At 34.6% G+C, this 15,592-nt stretch overlaps 1 protein-coding gene and 1 long non-coding RNA gene across 2 annotated transcripts; one reads left to right on the forward strand and one right to left on the reverse strand.

The window, feature by feature from the left end:
- Positions 1-6,300: 6,300 nt before the first annotated feature.
- Positions 6,301-7,539, reverse strand: LOC103335868 (uncharacterized). The gene has a single exon (XM_008238902.2). It carries the CDS (start codon positions 7,537-7,539, stop codon positions 6,301-6,303), a length of 1,239 nt encoding a protein of 412 aa, XP_008237124.2.
- Positions 7,540-10,934: 3,395 nt separating this feature from the next.
- LOC148916380 (uncharacterized) lies at positions 10,935-12,344 on the forward strand. Its single transcript, XR_016128021.1, has 2 exons — positions 10,935-11,138; positions 11,227-12,344. It is a non-coding gene; the product is annotated as an uncharacterized LOC148916380 (long non-coding RNA).
- The last annotated feature ends 3,248 nt before the right edge of the window (positions 12,345-15,592 follow it).

Here is a 15,592-nt window from a genome sequence, read left to right on the forward strand (position 1 = left end):
TTCCTCTCCATCTTCATTTTCTCTAGCAGTCCACTTGAACTTGACCCTTCCAGGTTCCAATTACCAAGGATCGAGCACTTGCTTTTGCAACTTTTAACGCTAGGATTTGCATGTGATTCCGTACGATTTGTGAAATTCCATGGAGCTACTTTCAATGTAAAAAAAAAAAGTTATCCATGGAGCCACACACTTATGTAGTCAGGTGAAGCATGTGAAAAAATCTCGAATGAGTCAAGTAGAGGGATTTGGGTTGAAGCTTCCTTTAGAGGGTCAGTTAGAACGAATAATTACTTATATTGGGCTTTTGATTTGTGTAACTTTTTGTTCTTCAATCTAACATGTTTACTTATCATGCATGCATATGAGAAGAAAGAAATTGTTTCAATTCATGACTTCCTCACGTTTACTAACACGTAAGGAATTAAAAAACATATAGTCGCATCTTAAAATATGTAATCCAATAGCCTCAAAAAATAAAGCAAGTTTCGTTAGAGTAAGGGCCACCATATTGGTAGTGTGAAGATGAGGGTGAGTTGCACAAAGCAAACGAAGTGGGAATCATAATTGCTCGAATGCGTCTGAAACAAAAATTATTGTGTATAACAGTACAGTACTACGTAGTAGGTTGACCGTCCCACGTGAAGTTAAGATCCAGATAAAATTATAATATTATGTAATAAGTATAGAGTTCACACACTTTTTAGAGTTTAGAATTCAGATATCAGTAGTTGTACACATATATATTACGGTGGCAAAACAATAATTTTTCTATTTCAAAGACCTTGACTAAACAACTTTACTGTTAATTTGCCAGAGCATTTTCTGTGGCCTCAAAATTCTGTAGCTCGGGAACCAAGTTGGATACTGATCAATGTGGGGTGTGAGCAAGTGGCTGGCTATATTATTAATACATTGGCGGAGATCGACAGCACTTGTAATGACCAAGTTCCAATTAAGTTGAGAAGTGCAAGGCAAAGAATACGAGGAAGTTGTAAGGTTCAAGTTTGATTAGAATTTCTGTTTTGGAAAGGTTTCCTAAATAGGTATACTGAGGATTTGGGCACAGACACTGTCGAGCATACAAAAGGCAGTTGGTTGGACGTTGCAACTGTCACCTATCCACCTCACCAATCCACCAAAACAAGGAAAAAAGGAAAGCAAAACAAAAACCAAAAAATAAAGGACAAAAGGTAACGTCGTGAAGGGGAAAACAATATATAAGAATTCAATACCTTAACCTTCACTCACTGATTAATCATCGTACTATTTTATGCACTTCCTTTTGAGTGGAAATAAAATAGACCCCCACTTGTTTATGTTATGGTATTATTTTTGTAATAAACAACATTAATTAATTTGAACAGTTTAAGAAATTAACAAAATTAGGTACAAAAGCTGCAGAGGAGAATTCTTTTTTAGGGTTTCTTTATTATATAAGTGAAAGTGTTTTCATATTGGAGAGGACCTCCAGATGTGGGTGCGAATCATAATCTAAAATATCAATAATATCGATGAAATATTAAGAATATTATCGTTTTTTGGGGTCAATGGTATTTTGAAGCGTATCCATACACATATTATATAAAGAGAGTTTCACTAAAACACCCAAAATGAGGGCTGAAATTATAAAAAAAACCCAACACTCAAAACACTTTATAAACACACCCAAAACCCATCATTACACACACTCAAAACCCATTTATAAACACACCCAAAAAATATACAATTGTTGATTTTGGGTGTGTTTCTATGTTTAAATAGTGTTTGAGTTTTTTTATAAATACATGTCTAGGATTGGGTTTATTTATAAATTTGTATTATATAAATATCGATAATATCGAAGATAATATCGAAAAATATTGATGTCAATAATATCTCCCACACTTCAGCAATATTTAGTCAAAATAGTGCTATAATATTGCTATAATATCGATAATATCGAGATGATGAAGACAATGAAAAATTTGAAGAGTTATTTACACCAACACCCCTTGAAGTTTCTTGTGTTTTCACAAAAGCTCCTTAGGTCTCAAAAATTACACAAACACCCCTCAAGGTTTCAGTTTGTTTTCACAAAACCCTTTTTCGTTGATTGTTTGTCCAAAAATTGACGATTTCATTATATAAAAAAAATTATACAAATGAAAAAAATAAATAAAATTAACCTCAATGAAGTATATGCAATCTCAAATGCCAACTTTGTCATTTGGAGAAATTATATATTTTTTTTGTATAAAATCATCAATTTTTGGATGAAAATTAATGAAAAGGAGTTTTGTTCAAACAATTTAAAACCTCGAGGGGTGTTCTTGTAATTTCTAAAACCTCAATGAATTTTGTGAAAAGGCCGAAAACCTCAGGAGGTGTTAGTGTAAATAACTTAATTTTGAATCTTATAGGAACTCTATGTGATACTAAGTCACTAATGTATCTTACCATGCACTGTATAAAGTGTCAATTATTGTAGTAAATCATTTAAATAAATGATCGTGGTGTATTTAATCTTCTTTCGTTAATTACTATATATTTTCTATACTCGCAGTGTTTGGCAGCTCACTGTATAATCAACTTAAATAAGTTAAACACATCATGCAATGCATTTTCTTCTAATTTTTTGTGATAAAGTAATAGATAATTGACTAAATAAACATCCTCCAAAGTTTGAAGAAATTTTTTCAAGTTTTTCTTACAATTTCTATGATTTTTATTCAATTTTTATCGATATGAATAATATCCCGATATTTCTATCAAAATTTACGTATTTTTGGACTATCTATATTTTCAAAATCATTGATATTTTACCCGAGTTAACTAATTCTATGAATCTTACCCTATGATGATGGGTCAAAAAACATTTTTTAAAATAATTACACAACATTGAGTTGTCACTCCAATGGCAAGGGCTACCTAATTAAATGCAACATTTAATTCAGCAGTTTGTTCACATACAATCAGTTTTAACTATCAGAAATGGGCCAAAAACAAAATGTATGTATAGCTGATTGTTAGGACTCAAGATTTCATATTGGACAAATAGCATATCTGAGAATGGTTTAAGAGCTCTTGGGTACATTTCTCTCACACGCCGGTTTTTAGGGGCAAGTTTTATATACCCATGGATGCTTAACAAATTGGTATCAAAGCCTAGTTTTACCACGCAATTGGGCCTAATTCCCCGAAAGGGCAACCTATATGGATGGATTAAGATGATCGGTGTTATGTATGGGCATAATATAAGAAAGGAAAAGGCAAGATGATTGGTGTTATGTATATAAGGAAGTAAGGGCTACCACAGGTCAGGGTTGATAGAGTGGGCTAACAAGTACGTTGGATACAAAATTGTTGCCTTCCATTCCCTATTTGTAGCCTAAGCAACTCACCTTATTTTTTAAATTTTAGAAAATAATAATCTAACTACCATGGGTCTAGTCTTCCCCCTTCGCGTTCTCCTTTTTCCAAGTGTAACCCTAACCTACTTAAATACTGTTATCGATGCCATGAGGTTAAGTGAAAAGAAAACAAGAGCATCTACAATTGCAGCAAATTCTTGATTTGTTTTAGTTTATATATGGTTCTCCCATGTACTAATATTGTATTAGGCCGGAAGTTTTATATATGTAAATTTAACTTTATAATCCAAAACCATTTCTTTCGATCGATTAGAGAAAGTATTAAGTGATGCAATACGAAAAAAAATCAATGATGATTAATGTGTGACATATGTTCAAATGAAATTTTTTTGGGGAAGTATTTGAACATGATACTTTCGAATAGTCCTTAATCTTTTGGTTTCATCCTTCGTCTTGCATTGTCCATCAACATATTTGTTAAAATTGGTCATGTGGCATACCAACTTTAAAGTGGTATTTTCGTCAAAATATAACACGTCCACCCATGAAAAATAGTAAATATGTCACGTGTTTTTGTTCAACAAGGCTATTTGTTCTTCTCGATGGAATGCAAAATCCTATATTGAGATAAGATGCCCTTATTGAGAAAAAAATGCTTCTTGCATATAAAACATAAAATTGTGTTATTAATTTTATAGGTAATATAAAGCACACGCCAAGCGAGGCGTGCTCTCTCTCTCTCTCTCTCTCTCTCTCTCTCTCTCACTTCTTCTTTGCAGTTGTACCTTGAACCCTGCTACGCCATGGACTTGTTTTCTAGGGTTTCATGAATCGCGAGCTGTTAAAAAAAATGTAATATTCAAGAAATTGTTTTTTAAAAATATCTCTTAGGAAACCTAAAGATATTTTTTATTGAGAAATGAGGGTCAGAGTTTCTGAATCCTGTTTTTTGATTGGTTAAAAGGCATGTGCGTGATTACATTATCCAAGAGAGATACGATGTTTCCTTAATTAATTAACTTCCAAGTAATGGAGTCCTAGGAGATAAAAATTCTGCTAAACACAAAGGATATATTTAAATAAACAGCTTAAGCTTAATTAATTAATTAATTAATTTATTTATACCTTAATCTGCAAATCATAAGCTCAATCGGCCAAGTGTCGATGATCCAAGAAAAATGCCAGTACATATTGACCAAGTATTACACTGGCTCCTCAAAAAATATTTTAAGTAGCTTATAATCCCGACAATCAAATTGTCCCTTCTGCACTGTCATAACGTTAAAAGTTTAAAATGTTGTTGGCAGTTGTGATTTCCAATTTATTTATTTATTTATTTTGGTCTGAGATGTGATTTGGATTTGGAATGTGGAATCACCAAAAGTCTCCCATTATTTTAAAATCTGGCACAAGATGGTATGCCATTTTCACTTGAGAAATAACTATTTTTTTTTTTCTGTAAATAGAAAAAGAATTTGTGTAGAAACGAAGAAAGGGGCTAAGACGTCTCTTCTGGAAGTCCTCAAAGAAACCTTGGCACGTCCTAGTTTTGAGATAGGATAGCCTCTCCTCTCCCTTAACTATATAGTTTATTGTTGTTCGTATGAGTGAAATAAATAAGTCTAGGCTGAGAGGCCAATGATATACAACAAATTATAGCGCAATTTTTTTTATTTAAAAAAAAATTAGTGCAATTTTTGCCATCATCATTAAGATGTATGGTTTACATCCCAGTTAATTACCTTTCCACCAGCTGACTGGTCCTCTTCCACCAAGGATAGTTGTGGTGCATACATAGAGTGGATGGAGGACCAAATGGGTTTGGGCAAATGAAGACCAAGGACTCTCGTATGGATCATCTTAATCCAACTTATTGCTCCTCCTAGCCATAGTGTCCGTTATACATAGTGCAGCACTAAAAATGAACAAAAGCCATTCCTAGCCATAGTGCAGAAGCAATGTCCGTTACATGGGTCTCGTAGCGACAATTATTATATACATATGTGACAAAAAACACATAGTCCACAGTTAGCAATTCTAAGATCGCCGCTCTAATTGATCTGTAGTTGCTAAATAAATAGACACAAGAACCGTGGCCAAGGAGGCTTGTATTAGTATTTACTGTTCATTAATTCCTCCCAACCAACATGGAGCATGCGGCCAATATTCTATTTATTGTTCCATAATGTGGCTTAGCCACAATTGTCCTTTTCTAATTAGAGATTAGTGACATTGGGCATGACAAGTTTTATGAGTGTTTGAGAGAATAACTTTGCTGGATGTGACCAGTTTTATGAGTGAATTACTTTGTTGGGCGTGACCAATTTGATGAGTGGTTAGGGAATAACTTTGCCTTGGCACCCTACGAGCACATGAAGAACATGCACCCTAAGATATCGTTTGGTAGGCTGGACTAGATTAGTTGGGATTGAGCTTGAGGTGTTAGACTGGACTGGCTTGGATTGGGCTAGACTTCAAGTCTTATTGAGTTGTTTGGTAGAGCACTAGACTAGATTGGAATTAAGTCCAGTCCATTGTTTGGTACAAGGCCACACTGGACAACATTGGACTTTTTTTTTTTTTTTTTTAATAATTTCAAAATTAATTTACTATTTATTAGATTATTTAACATCATTAAAAAAAAAAGGATTATTGAGTTATAAAAAATAAAAATAAAAAAGAGATTGGGTCATGAGCACTTAGAGAAAAAAATTACAATAGGAACTGCAATTTAGAAACAAACAGAACCCATCATCGTAAAGAAAAGAGACAATGAATTACAGAACCAATATTTATAGGGTATATATATAATCAATTTAAATACAAACTGAATATGCAGAAAAATATTTATTTCCCCAAATTATTAATACATATGCTTTTAAAAATACGGTTCTTCCCATGATGAGTACAACAAATGTAGATATGAATTATCATCATTAATTCTTTTGTTCTATTGACTTTGTTGGTTCAACAGTACATATTGGTCACATGGAGAGATTTGTCCTCTTTTCATATCATACACCAACCAGCCATTGCTGGAGAAATGTGTGAAATATAGACAATCACTCCTAAATCCAATCTTGCTTGCAGAGACTACCATACAACAATTCACCCCAACAAACAATGCTCTATCTCCAAGGCTCTCAATTTTGACCCATGAGAGTTTACCAAGATGAAGCCTGAAAACCTCCACACTGTCCACAACATCAGTTGAACTTTTATTAGAAATGAGAAACACCAGTAGGATCTCACCACCTGTTTCGACCAAGTACTCTCGGAAATGCCTCGAAGAAATTGACGGTACTGCCCTCGTTGTACTAACAGCAGTAATTTTAGGGTAAGGGTCAGTAACTTCTATGACTGCAAGTGTCCCCTGCAAACTCAAGGCATAAAACTTACCTTCAAACCCAATGGCGTTGGTGAACTGCATGTAACGGTGTCGTTCTGACTTGTCCCAACGGTGTTGAGGGTCAGTAATTGTGCAATCTTGTTTTACCCAAGCATATTCACTGCCTCCTTTTATCTTGTACAACAAGAAAGCTGGATGGCTCATACCAGTTAAGACCATTACTGTGAGAGATTTACCATGGCATTTATCTTCCTCTGCTGAGGACAAGGCTGCACATTTAAATGGAACATTGGCATCCCACTGTGGTAGGTCCAACTTGAGGCTATTAATTGGGTCCCACACACAATACTGAAGAGGATTGTGAGATGCTTTGGCAATGAGTAACTCATTTGTGGACCCCACAAGGTGGTGTGATATATTCTGATGTTGCTTCCTTGGGTCCCAGAAGAAATGATTTGTGAAGGGTGTGGTTTGCCAATTTTGGAGGAAATGAGTGTAGAAGTCTGGGGTTAAGATGGCTCTTGGGATTTTGAGGCATGGAATTGTTGGGTTTGGAATATTGTTGAAATGATACTGGTCATGATTTTTGTCATGATGATCATTGGATTGGGAGATTGCTAACCATGGATGCGATGAAGGCTTGGGATTGCATTGCCTTGGTGCTGACCTCCATGATTTGGACACACCTTGAAAACTCATGTTTTGCATTATAGTCGAGTCCTTTTGGATTAAGTTGACAATTTGTGGTGGAAGATCTGGCCATGACTTGGTCAATCTGCCTTCTTTGTTACTTGAACCATGCTTCTTCTTCTTCTTCTTCTCACTCAACTTTTCAGCCATCATGAAGTTCTCTGTGTGTGTATATGAGAGAGAGAGAGAGAGAGAGAGAGAGAGAGAGAGAGAGAGAGAGAGAGAGAGAGAGGTTTGAGTTCTCAGCTTAGAGGTTACAAGTGAGGTCCTAAGAATAAAGACTAGAAGATGTAACCTCCAAGTTCCCTTCTCTCTTTTTTTTTTTCATGAAACGTGACCTCCAAGTTCTAAGCATTTTTAGTTGACCAAAATGTATATTTTAAAAAGCTCTGAGCATTTGAAAACAACAAATTATGTCTTTGCAATGATTAATTTGACCTGAATTTATACAACACCTTGCACTGCAATTTTTTCCCCCCTAAAAATTAATCAGTTTTTAAGTTGTTCTATGGGGCTTTAAGTTTTACTACTTGGGCCTTTTGTTCTGCTTTCTGTAGCTTCTTGGGCTTTTTTATGAAATGTATTTCAGTCCATAAAATAAAGTTTGTGATATATATTTTTTATAAAGTATTTCTGCTAAATATATAATCAGTGTGACATTATAAAGGTTTTCTCTAATAAAAATGACATTTTTTAAGAAAAATAATGACATTAAAATTCTGGGTTGTAAGTTTTTTTTCACCTTTTGGATAACCAAATAGTTTTTTGTTTAAATAGAATTTGCAGGATGATCTTTGAATGAAGGCAAAAAATATAAACAGTTCCGATCGTTTGATGCGTTTATGGGGTAGCCCTATAGAGGATTTTTTTTAAAGGACATCCTTGACATAAAAAAAATTCTATATAAATAGATGAAAATGGTAGTATAAATAACGAATGAAAATTGGACTAGATCCCTTCATTATTCATTTCCTTGGGACTTTTATCACCAGCCTGGTGAATTCCAACAAGATCTTACCAATTATACCAATTGGATTAACATAACACATATACTTAATTTCTCCTCGTTAGGGGTGAGTCAATCCTTCCTTTAATAGGTCAAAGCCAACAAAATCTTTCTAGGTAAAGCTCATTTTGATTGGTATTTACATACAGATTCCAGGCAGCTAGCACCATTTTCCAACAACAAAAAACATTTGTTGATAAATTTATTCCACTTGTCATATTAAAAAAAATTAAAAATTGAAACTTTGTTATTTATTTGTATATCATATTCATATGGTTCTTGGGATGGAGATCCAACATAAAAAGAATTTCCCTCTGCTTGGCACTGAATTTGTTGCCCTCTAAATTCATATGACAATCTGACAGATGTTAAAAGCTTTCAAAAGGGTGGGGATTTACATGACAGACGATGGTGGGTCTGTCCTTTCGGCCTGCTGTTAATCGATCAAAGTCCAATTGTGCAAGCCCTTCGTCATTCTTATTAACACGTTATCTTATTAGACCGTTGTTGTATTATACAATTTAAAAATTAAAAAAAACATAATATGCAAATAGAATACATCTTCAGCTAACAATATAACAGTAATGACATATAACACAGTTTAATGGTGTTGAAGAAAAAAAAAAGTGAACCTCCCAACATAATTTCATCATTACTAATTAAATAATAGAGTTTTATTATTTGAGATTCGACCTATTCGAGATGCAGTGTCTTTTAATTACAATTACTTGCTTCAAGGAACATCCTTTGATTCCATCATAAAGAAATAGAACGCGTATCTTTGGTTTTAAGGTTGCCCCTAAGTCGAACCTCAGGGTGCCTACGTATCCTCTGTGGGAATCAAACCACTCATAGTTCCAAGAATCACAATGAATAAATGACTCATTGCAAGGAAATTTTGATTTGAATTGCATTGAGGAGTGTTTGAGTGAATTTAGCTGAATAAACCAAGGATTTGATATGGAATTGTGTTTTGATTTAAGATTTGAAAACTAATGGGTAAGTGTGGCCCACTAATTAAGAATTTGTGTTTGAGAGATTTGAATTTGGGTAGATGACCCATGGAAAAAAAGAAAAAAAAAAGAGATGGTTTTATACTATTTTTCTTATTGTCAATACCCAAGAAAAATAAGGAGCAATTTTGATTAACCCACTAATTTTCTAAAATTGACATTTGCACTTGAAAAAGTGTTTTGGCGAGTAACCAAGGATTCAAATTTGGTTGTGGTTGAGTCTATTGCAATGTTAGACTGCCTACGTACCCTTGATAGGATCAAACCAACGTAGTTCCAAAAAATATTATTTAATTTGCGTGGTTTTGTACCACTTAGGATTCGGTGTGGTTTCGTACCACTTGAGTCTTTGCTTGACAATTTGGGTACTTTTTTTTTTTTTTTTTTTTACTTGGGCCCATTAATCCATAACTTGTGAATTTGAGACTTTGCACCAATTAATCACCAATTGGATTTATTAACGGGCAAGCCCATTGGGCCTAGGGCTTGTCATGAACGAGCCCCTTGTATTTGAGACCGTCGAGTCATGGAATGTCGGCTTGAGACTGATCTTGAGATATGAGATGAGCTCAGTGTGTATGAGATCATTAGGTCTTGGGCCATCAAATCTTGTAATTTCGTATAGGGTCTGTTGCTGTCAATGATTTGGTAACGAGCTGAATCCTCACAAGCCTTTAACTTTCTTGATCACATCTTTTGAGCTCTAGGCAACAACACACACGGTCTTTCAACCTGTGTGAACGAAAGTCTTTTGTGACCTTTTGATATTTTGTTTGTTTTTCCCTTGAGCCTCAATTTCGTGCAGGTGTTGGAACAAAAGGGAAAAAAAAACCACTTCCTTCTTACTTTTTCGAGGTGGGTTTAGTGATATGTGAAACACTGGGAAAGCCATTTCCATTTGGGTAAGGAAAGCATGGACCCTTCGTCACCACAAATAAATTATTGTCTTTAGATTCAATGCTGGAGAATGTGTGAGAGTGGCCATGACTTGCCTGTCTAAACTCCATCATTTTCCCACAACAAAATAATGTGGCTTCTCTTGAAATTAAATGAGTGGCATATATATATATATATATATTTTCATATGGGAACACAGAGCGTGATGAGAAGCTCTAAACAATGCCATGTTACCCTCTTGGCAGAGGAAGACAAATGTGCTAATAACTTGTCATTTCCTATGATGGCTCACCAGCGACATTGGTGATATATTGCTTGGCTTCATATCACAGTGCACAATAGGTATTAAATAATCATGGTGTAGGTATTTCGGTGCAGATGCAGCATCTATTATTATGTTCAACCTCTATAAGATATTCAAAGAATTTTGAGAGTACAACTGCTTCTCGAGGAAAAATTATACAATAGTATGGTACTACCACGTGGCACTGACAGGTGGTAGTACGCACCAATTGCATAATGACATGTGGCGGGACTGTCTTTTAAGAGAGAGAATGTTAACATCTAGATTTAATAGTAACACCGTTAGTAACCAACTTTCTTTTTTGTTTTCTGTTTTTGTTTTAAGAAATAAAATTCAAACCCTAAAACATAATTACTTCTATCGAAATCTGCACCACCGTTCTGAGAAGAAAGAAGAACCATCGTTTTGAGAAGAAGGAAGAATGGTGCAGCCATAAAACTATGTTGTTATTTTCCGATTTCTGAGAAGAAGGAAGATTGTTTTTGAGAAGAAGGAAGACTGGTGCAGCCATACCGTTCGATTGCTGCAGGTTTTTTATTTTTTGCCGATTGCTTCATGTTTTTTTCTTTCCCGACTTCTGAAGTTGTGTTTTTTTTAATCATTTCGATTTTCTGCAGGTTTTTTTTTTAATTTCGATTTCTGCAATACCATTACATATAGTGAATTCCCACAACCGTTCGGAAAAAGACGACCCAAGATCTCATCCTCAGGCTACAAATCCTACCCATGACCGAACTTTCTCTGTCTCTCTCTGCTGTGTGCTCTTCTTTCTTTTTCTTGTTAAATAATTTTTGGCATCTTCTTTAATTCCGATTTGGGGTTTAATACTTTTTGGCTTTTCTTTGTCAAATCTGAATCTGACTGCAATTTCTTGTTTAAGTTTCTTCAATTTTTGTCAAATCTGAATCTTACTGCAATTTTTTGTTCTTTTTTTTTTTTGGCATGATTTGCTTCACTTTTGGGGTTTTGGTTGTGTTTTAAGTTGTGAGATGGAAGGGGTTTGATTTAGGTTTTTTGTAGCATTCTTCCATTTTCTTGTTGCAGTTAATACATGTTGATTTTATTTCTTAATTTCTGGGGTGTAGAAGTTCAATCGATTTGGGTATGTTATTAATGGATAATACTTATTGCTCTGTTCTTTTGTTATTTGTTTTACCTTTCAATTTGAGTATATATTATTGGTTGGGGTGAGAACTTTGGATTTTAATTTTTTGGCATATGTCCTCCCCTGAAGGTAATTGTTGAACTTTGTTTTCACTTTATTTCCTTTCATTACATTTGGATTCCATGGAAGGAGATGGAATGTTGTGGGAGTTCAAGCTTCTTCAATTCTTCAATTTACAGATTATCAATGATGCTTCGACCAGAGGAAAATGCTATGGCTTTGTTACTTTTAGGAACCCTCAATCTGCAATTCATGTCATCAATGAGATTTGGAAGATGCCGAGCAAGGACAGAGCAGGAACCATGATCAGGGTTGGGAAAGAGATGGATGGTACATCTCTTTGAGCTTGTTTCTACGGGTTCAAGTTTTTCTGGCAGTTTATTGCAAGAATGGAAGACAACTATGATTTGGATTGGATTTCTTTAGTTTCGTTTTCTGGTGCCTAGATTGAAATAGCTATTTGTTTAGTTTGGGTTGTTGTATAATGACATGTGCTTCTTGTCATTTGTTTGTACTTTGTACCGACTAAAATTTATGTTTAATGAAAATTTCATTCATTTTAAAAAGTTATTGGTATTCAATAATTTTATAATTTTTTGGCCTTGTACTTCCTTAGTGTTGTGCTACTTCTTCTCATTGGTGAAATTGGTCCACTGTTCAATTTATATGCCTTACAACAATTCTCTACGAGAAATTCCGTAAGAATAAGAGAAAATAATCATTGCTTTGTAATCTCAATGTTTCTTCCAACTAAAAAAAGAAAAGGTGGTAGAAGAAAAACATGATAATATAGTCCATTAACAAATGATGACCATGAAGTACATCGAGTTTGAAATAAAAAAAGTAACGACAGTAACAAACAATGACTATGAAGTACATCAAGTTTGAATCAAAATAAGTAACGATTTCAATCATGGCCATTTTCTCCTTGTTCACAACATTGTAGCAATCTCTTTTTGTAAAACCAACATTTTGAGACCCTCCAACTTCTTCTGCTAAATAAGAATATGTATTTGTGGTCCTTATTCCTGCACCCACCAAGCAAATCTTCATCAATATTTTCTACACGGTTAACAATCATTGGATCTTTTTCTCTTACGTTTTCTTCATCACTTTCAACATCAATGAATACTGGCCACAACATCATCTTATCAAACACAGAAATAATAAGAATAAATATATATTTAAAAAAATCAAAAAAAAAAGAGAGGAACAACCTGTATAACCTGCAACAATTGACAAAAAAAAATCTGCAGCAATCGACAAAAAAAAAAGTGCAGCAATAGACTGAAGAAAAAAAAAATTCTGCAGCAATCGACAAAAAAAAAAAGTGCAGCAATAAACTGAAAAAAAAAGGTGCAGCAATCGACCAAAAAAAAAAGGTGCAGTAGTAGACTGAAAAAAAAAATTACAGCAATAGAAAAATAAAAACTACAGTAATCGAAAAAAAAGTATATTGCATAACACAGATAGAGGATAGTTGTTTACCTCTATCCATAGCTTTGAGCTTGACCAAAACAAAAAGGCTGCAAAAGTCTTCCTTCTTTTCAGAATAGTGGCGCTTGAAAGTTGGTTACTGACGGTGGTGCAGATTTCAATAAAAGTAATTATGTTTTAGGGTTTGTATTTTATTTCTTAAAATAAAAACAGAAAACAAAAAAGAAAGTTGGTTACTAATGGTAGGGGTGGGCACGGTACGGTATTGAGCTGTACAGCTACCGATACCGGAAATTTGAATCGGTATGGTGCACGGTACGGTATTATGGTTTGCCAAAATTTGACTGCACTGCATCGCGCCAAATCGATATCGGTACGGTATCGGTACCATTTCGGTACCAAAATGATACAACTAAAAAATGAACTAATTCAATATTCAACACCAAAATAAGTGATGCCTAAGTTACAAATTCAAATATTCAACATATTCAATATCCATCAACATTTTCAATATTCAATATCCATTAACATATTCAATATCCAAATCCTAATCAACATATTCAATATCCAAATCAACCAAATCAATATTTATCCATCAACATATTCATCAAATCCAAATGGTTAAAACTCATGCATTATGGCTTACAAACCAAAAGAGTTAAACTTATGCCTTATGGCTTACAAAAATACAAACACAATCCAAACATAAATGACAAAAGCGTTTGAGAAAATAAAAGGTAAGCGAGAGACAGAGAGTGAGAGAATGAAAAAAAATTTATATTTCAATAGAGTACTATTCGATGCGGTACGGTATTGACCGGTATCAAAATCTTGATACCGCTACCATACCATACTCGATTGGTACGATGCGACGGTATCGAATATCTATCGATACCAAATGAAACGGTATGAAATCGGTACGGTACGGTGCGGTTAGGGTACGGTTTTGGTATTTCGGTTTAAGATGCCCACCCCTAACTAACGGTGTTACTATTAAATCTGGATGTTAATATTCTCTCTCTTAAAAGACAATCCTGCCACATGTCATTATGCATTGGTGCGTACTACCACCGTCAGTGCCACGTGGTAGTACCGTACTATTGTATAATTTCTCCTTATCGAGGCTCCCATTTGACATCTCCGCAGCCTTTTAGTTTTTTTTTTTTTTTTTTTTTTTTCTTCTGTTTGCTCTGTTTACATTCAGCAAACATAGTAAACCAAAGGCCTGATTTTGCATACTGAGAAAGAATTCATCTTGCTCTCATTCTTCACTTCATACTGCACAATTCAATTGTCCCGCTAATATAAGAGGAATCTGGAAAATTCCAAGTCATTTAATAGCGCTGTGAAACATAACAATCCCCACAGCTTGAACTTGCTATTTTGGATGATGAAACCGTGAAGGAAAAGTGATTATGACATTGCTTTGCTCCAGCTAGTCCCCTCACAGCTTGGTGCCATTAACAAGTGTCTCTTAATTTGATCAAGACACCCAAGGATAAGAATCCTTCTCCACTGTTGGATTTGAAGACAAGAAGCACCAGCAACCCTTTTCCGAATAGGATTAGACCAGGCATGTGTCTTTTTTTAAATAGATACATTCGCACCAGTGTCTTTATCTGACCACAGACTTTGCTTGATCTCTGCTTCCAATTAGAGATAATTCTTTCTCTTGTTTTGTCCTTCATGTGGTGGCATCCCCATGCCTTTCTTTAGTTCTTTTCTTTTTAAATTTTATTTATTGACCTAACATGGCTTTTGCATAGGCAGCGAAAGCAACAGCAACAGAAGACCTTCTTGTCAATTGGGTGACTCTGGGATTTTTCTTTGCAAGTGACGTGGAATCAAAAGAAACAAATCCCGTTGTTGTCTTTTTGCAGTAACTTCCCAAGGTTAATAACCAAAGAGATAACTTTGAGACTTTCAATTGGCAAGAAGTGGAGTTCCACTTCGCTTTTTCTTGCTCATCGCCAGCTACACACAAAGGGAAAAAACCTCTTGCTTTTCAAGTGGTGAGTTCACAACCAATAGTTTTCTCCTTTGCTTTAATTGTTATTTTATCTTCAACAGAGCAAAACATCCCCATAAACTTGGGTGTAATGACATATAACACAGTTTAATGGTAAATAATATTTTAGGAAAAGTAAGAAATCGAAGATATAATCTCAGTAAAAAGCGAATGCTCTTAACAACTTGAACAGCGACCTTCTTTGAGAGATTCAACTATTTACTTTACGAGGACTGGAACCCGGGAACTCTTGCTTTAGGAGCAAAAGGTTCAAGTTTTTATTTCACTATGGGAGTGGAACCCAAGATCTGTTGCTTAACTAAAATCTGTGGACTATAGTGCTTATTTTGTTTTGGATAAAGTATTCTTCCAC

Source organism: Prunus mume, linkage group LG6 (genome assembly GCF_029339155.1).
Source record: "Prunus mume cultivar Tortuosa linkage group LG6, ASM2933915v1, whole genome shotgun sequence".
NCBI lineage: Eukaryota > Viridiplantae > Streptophyta > Magnoliopsida > Rosales > Rosaceae > Prunus > Prunus mume.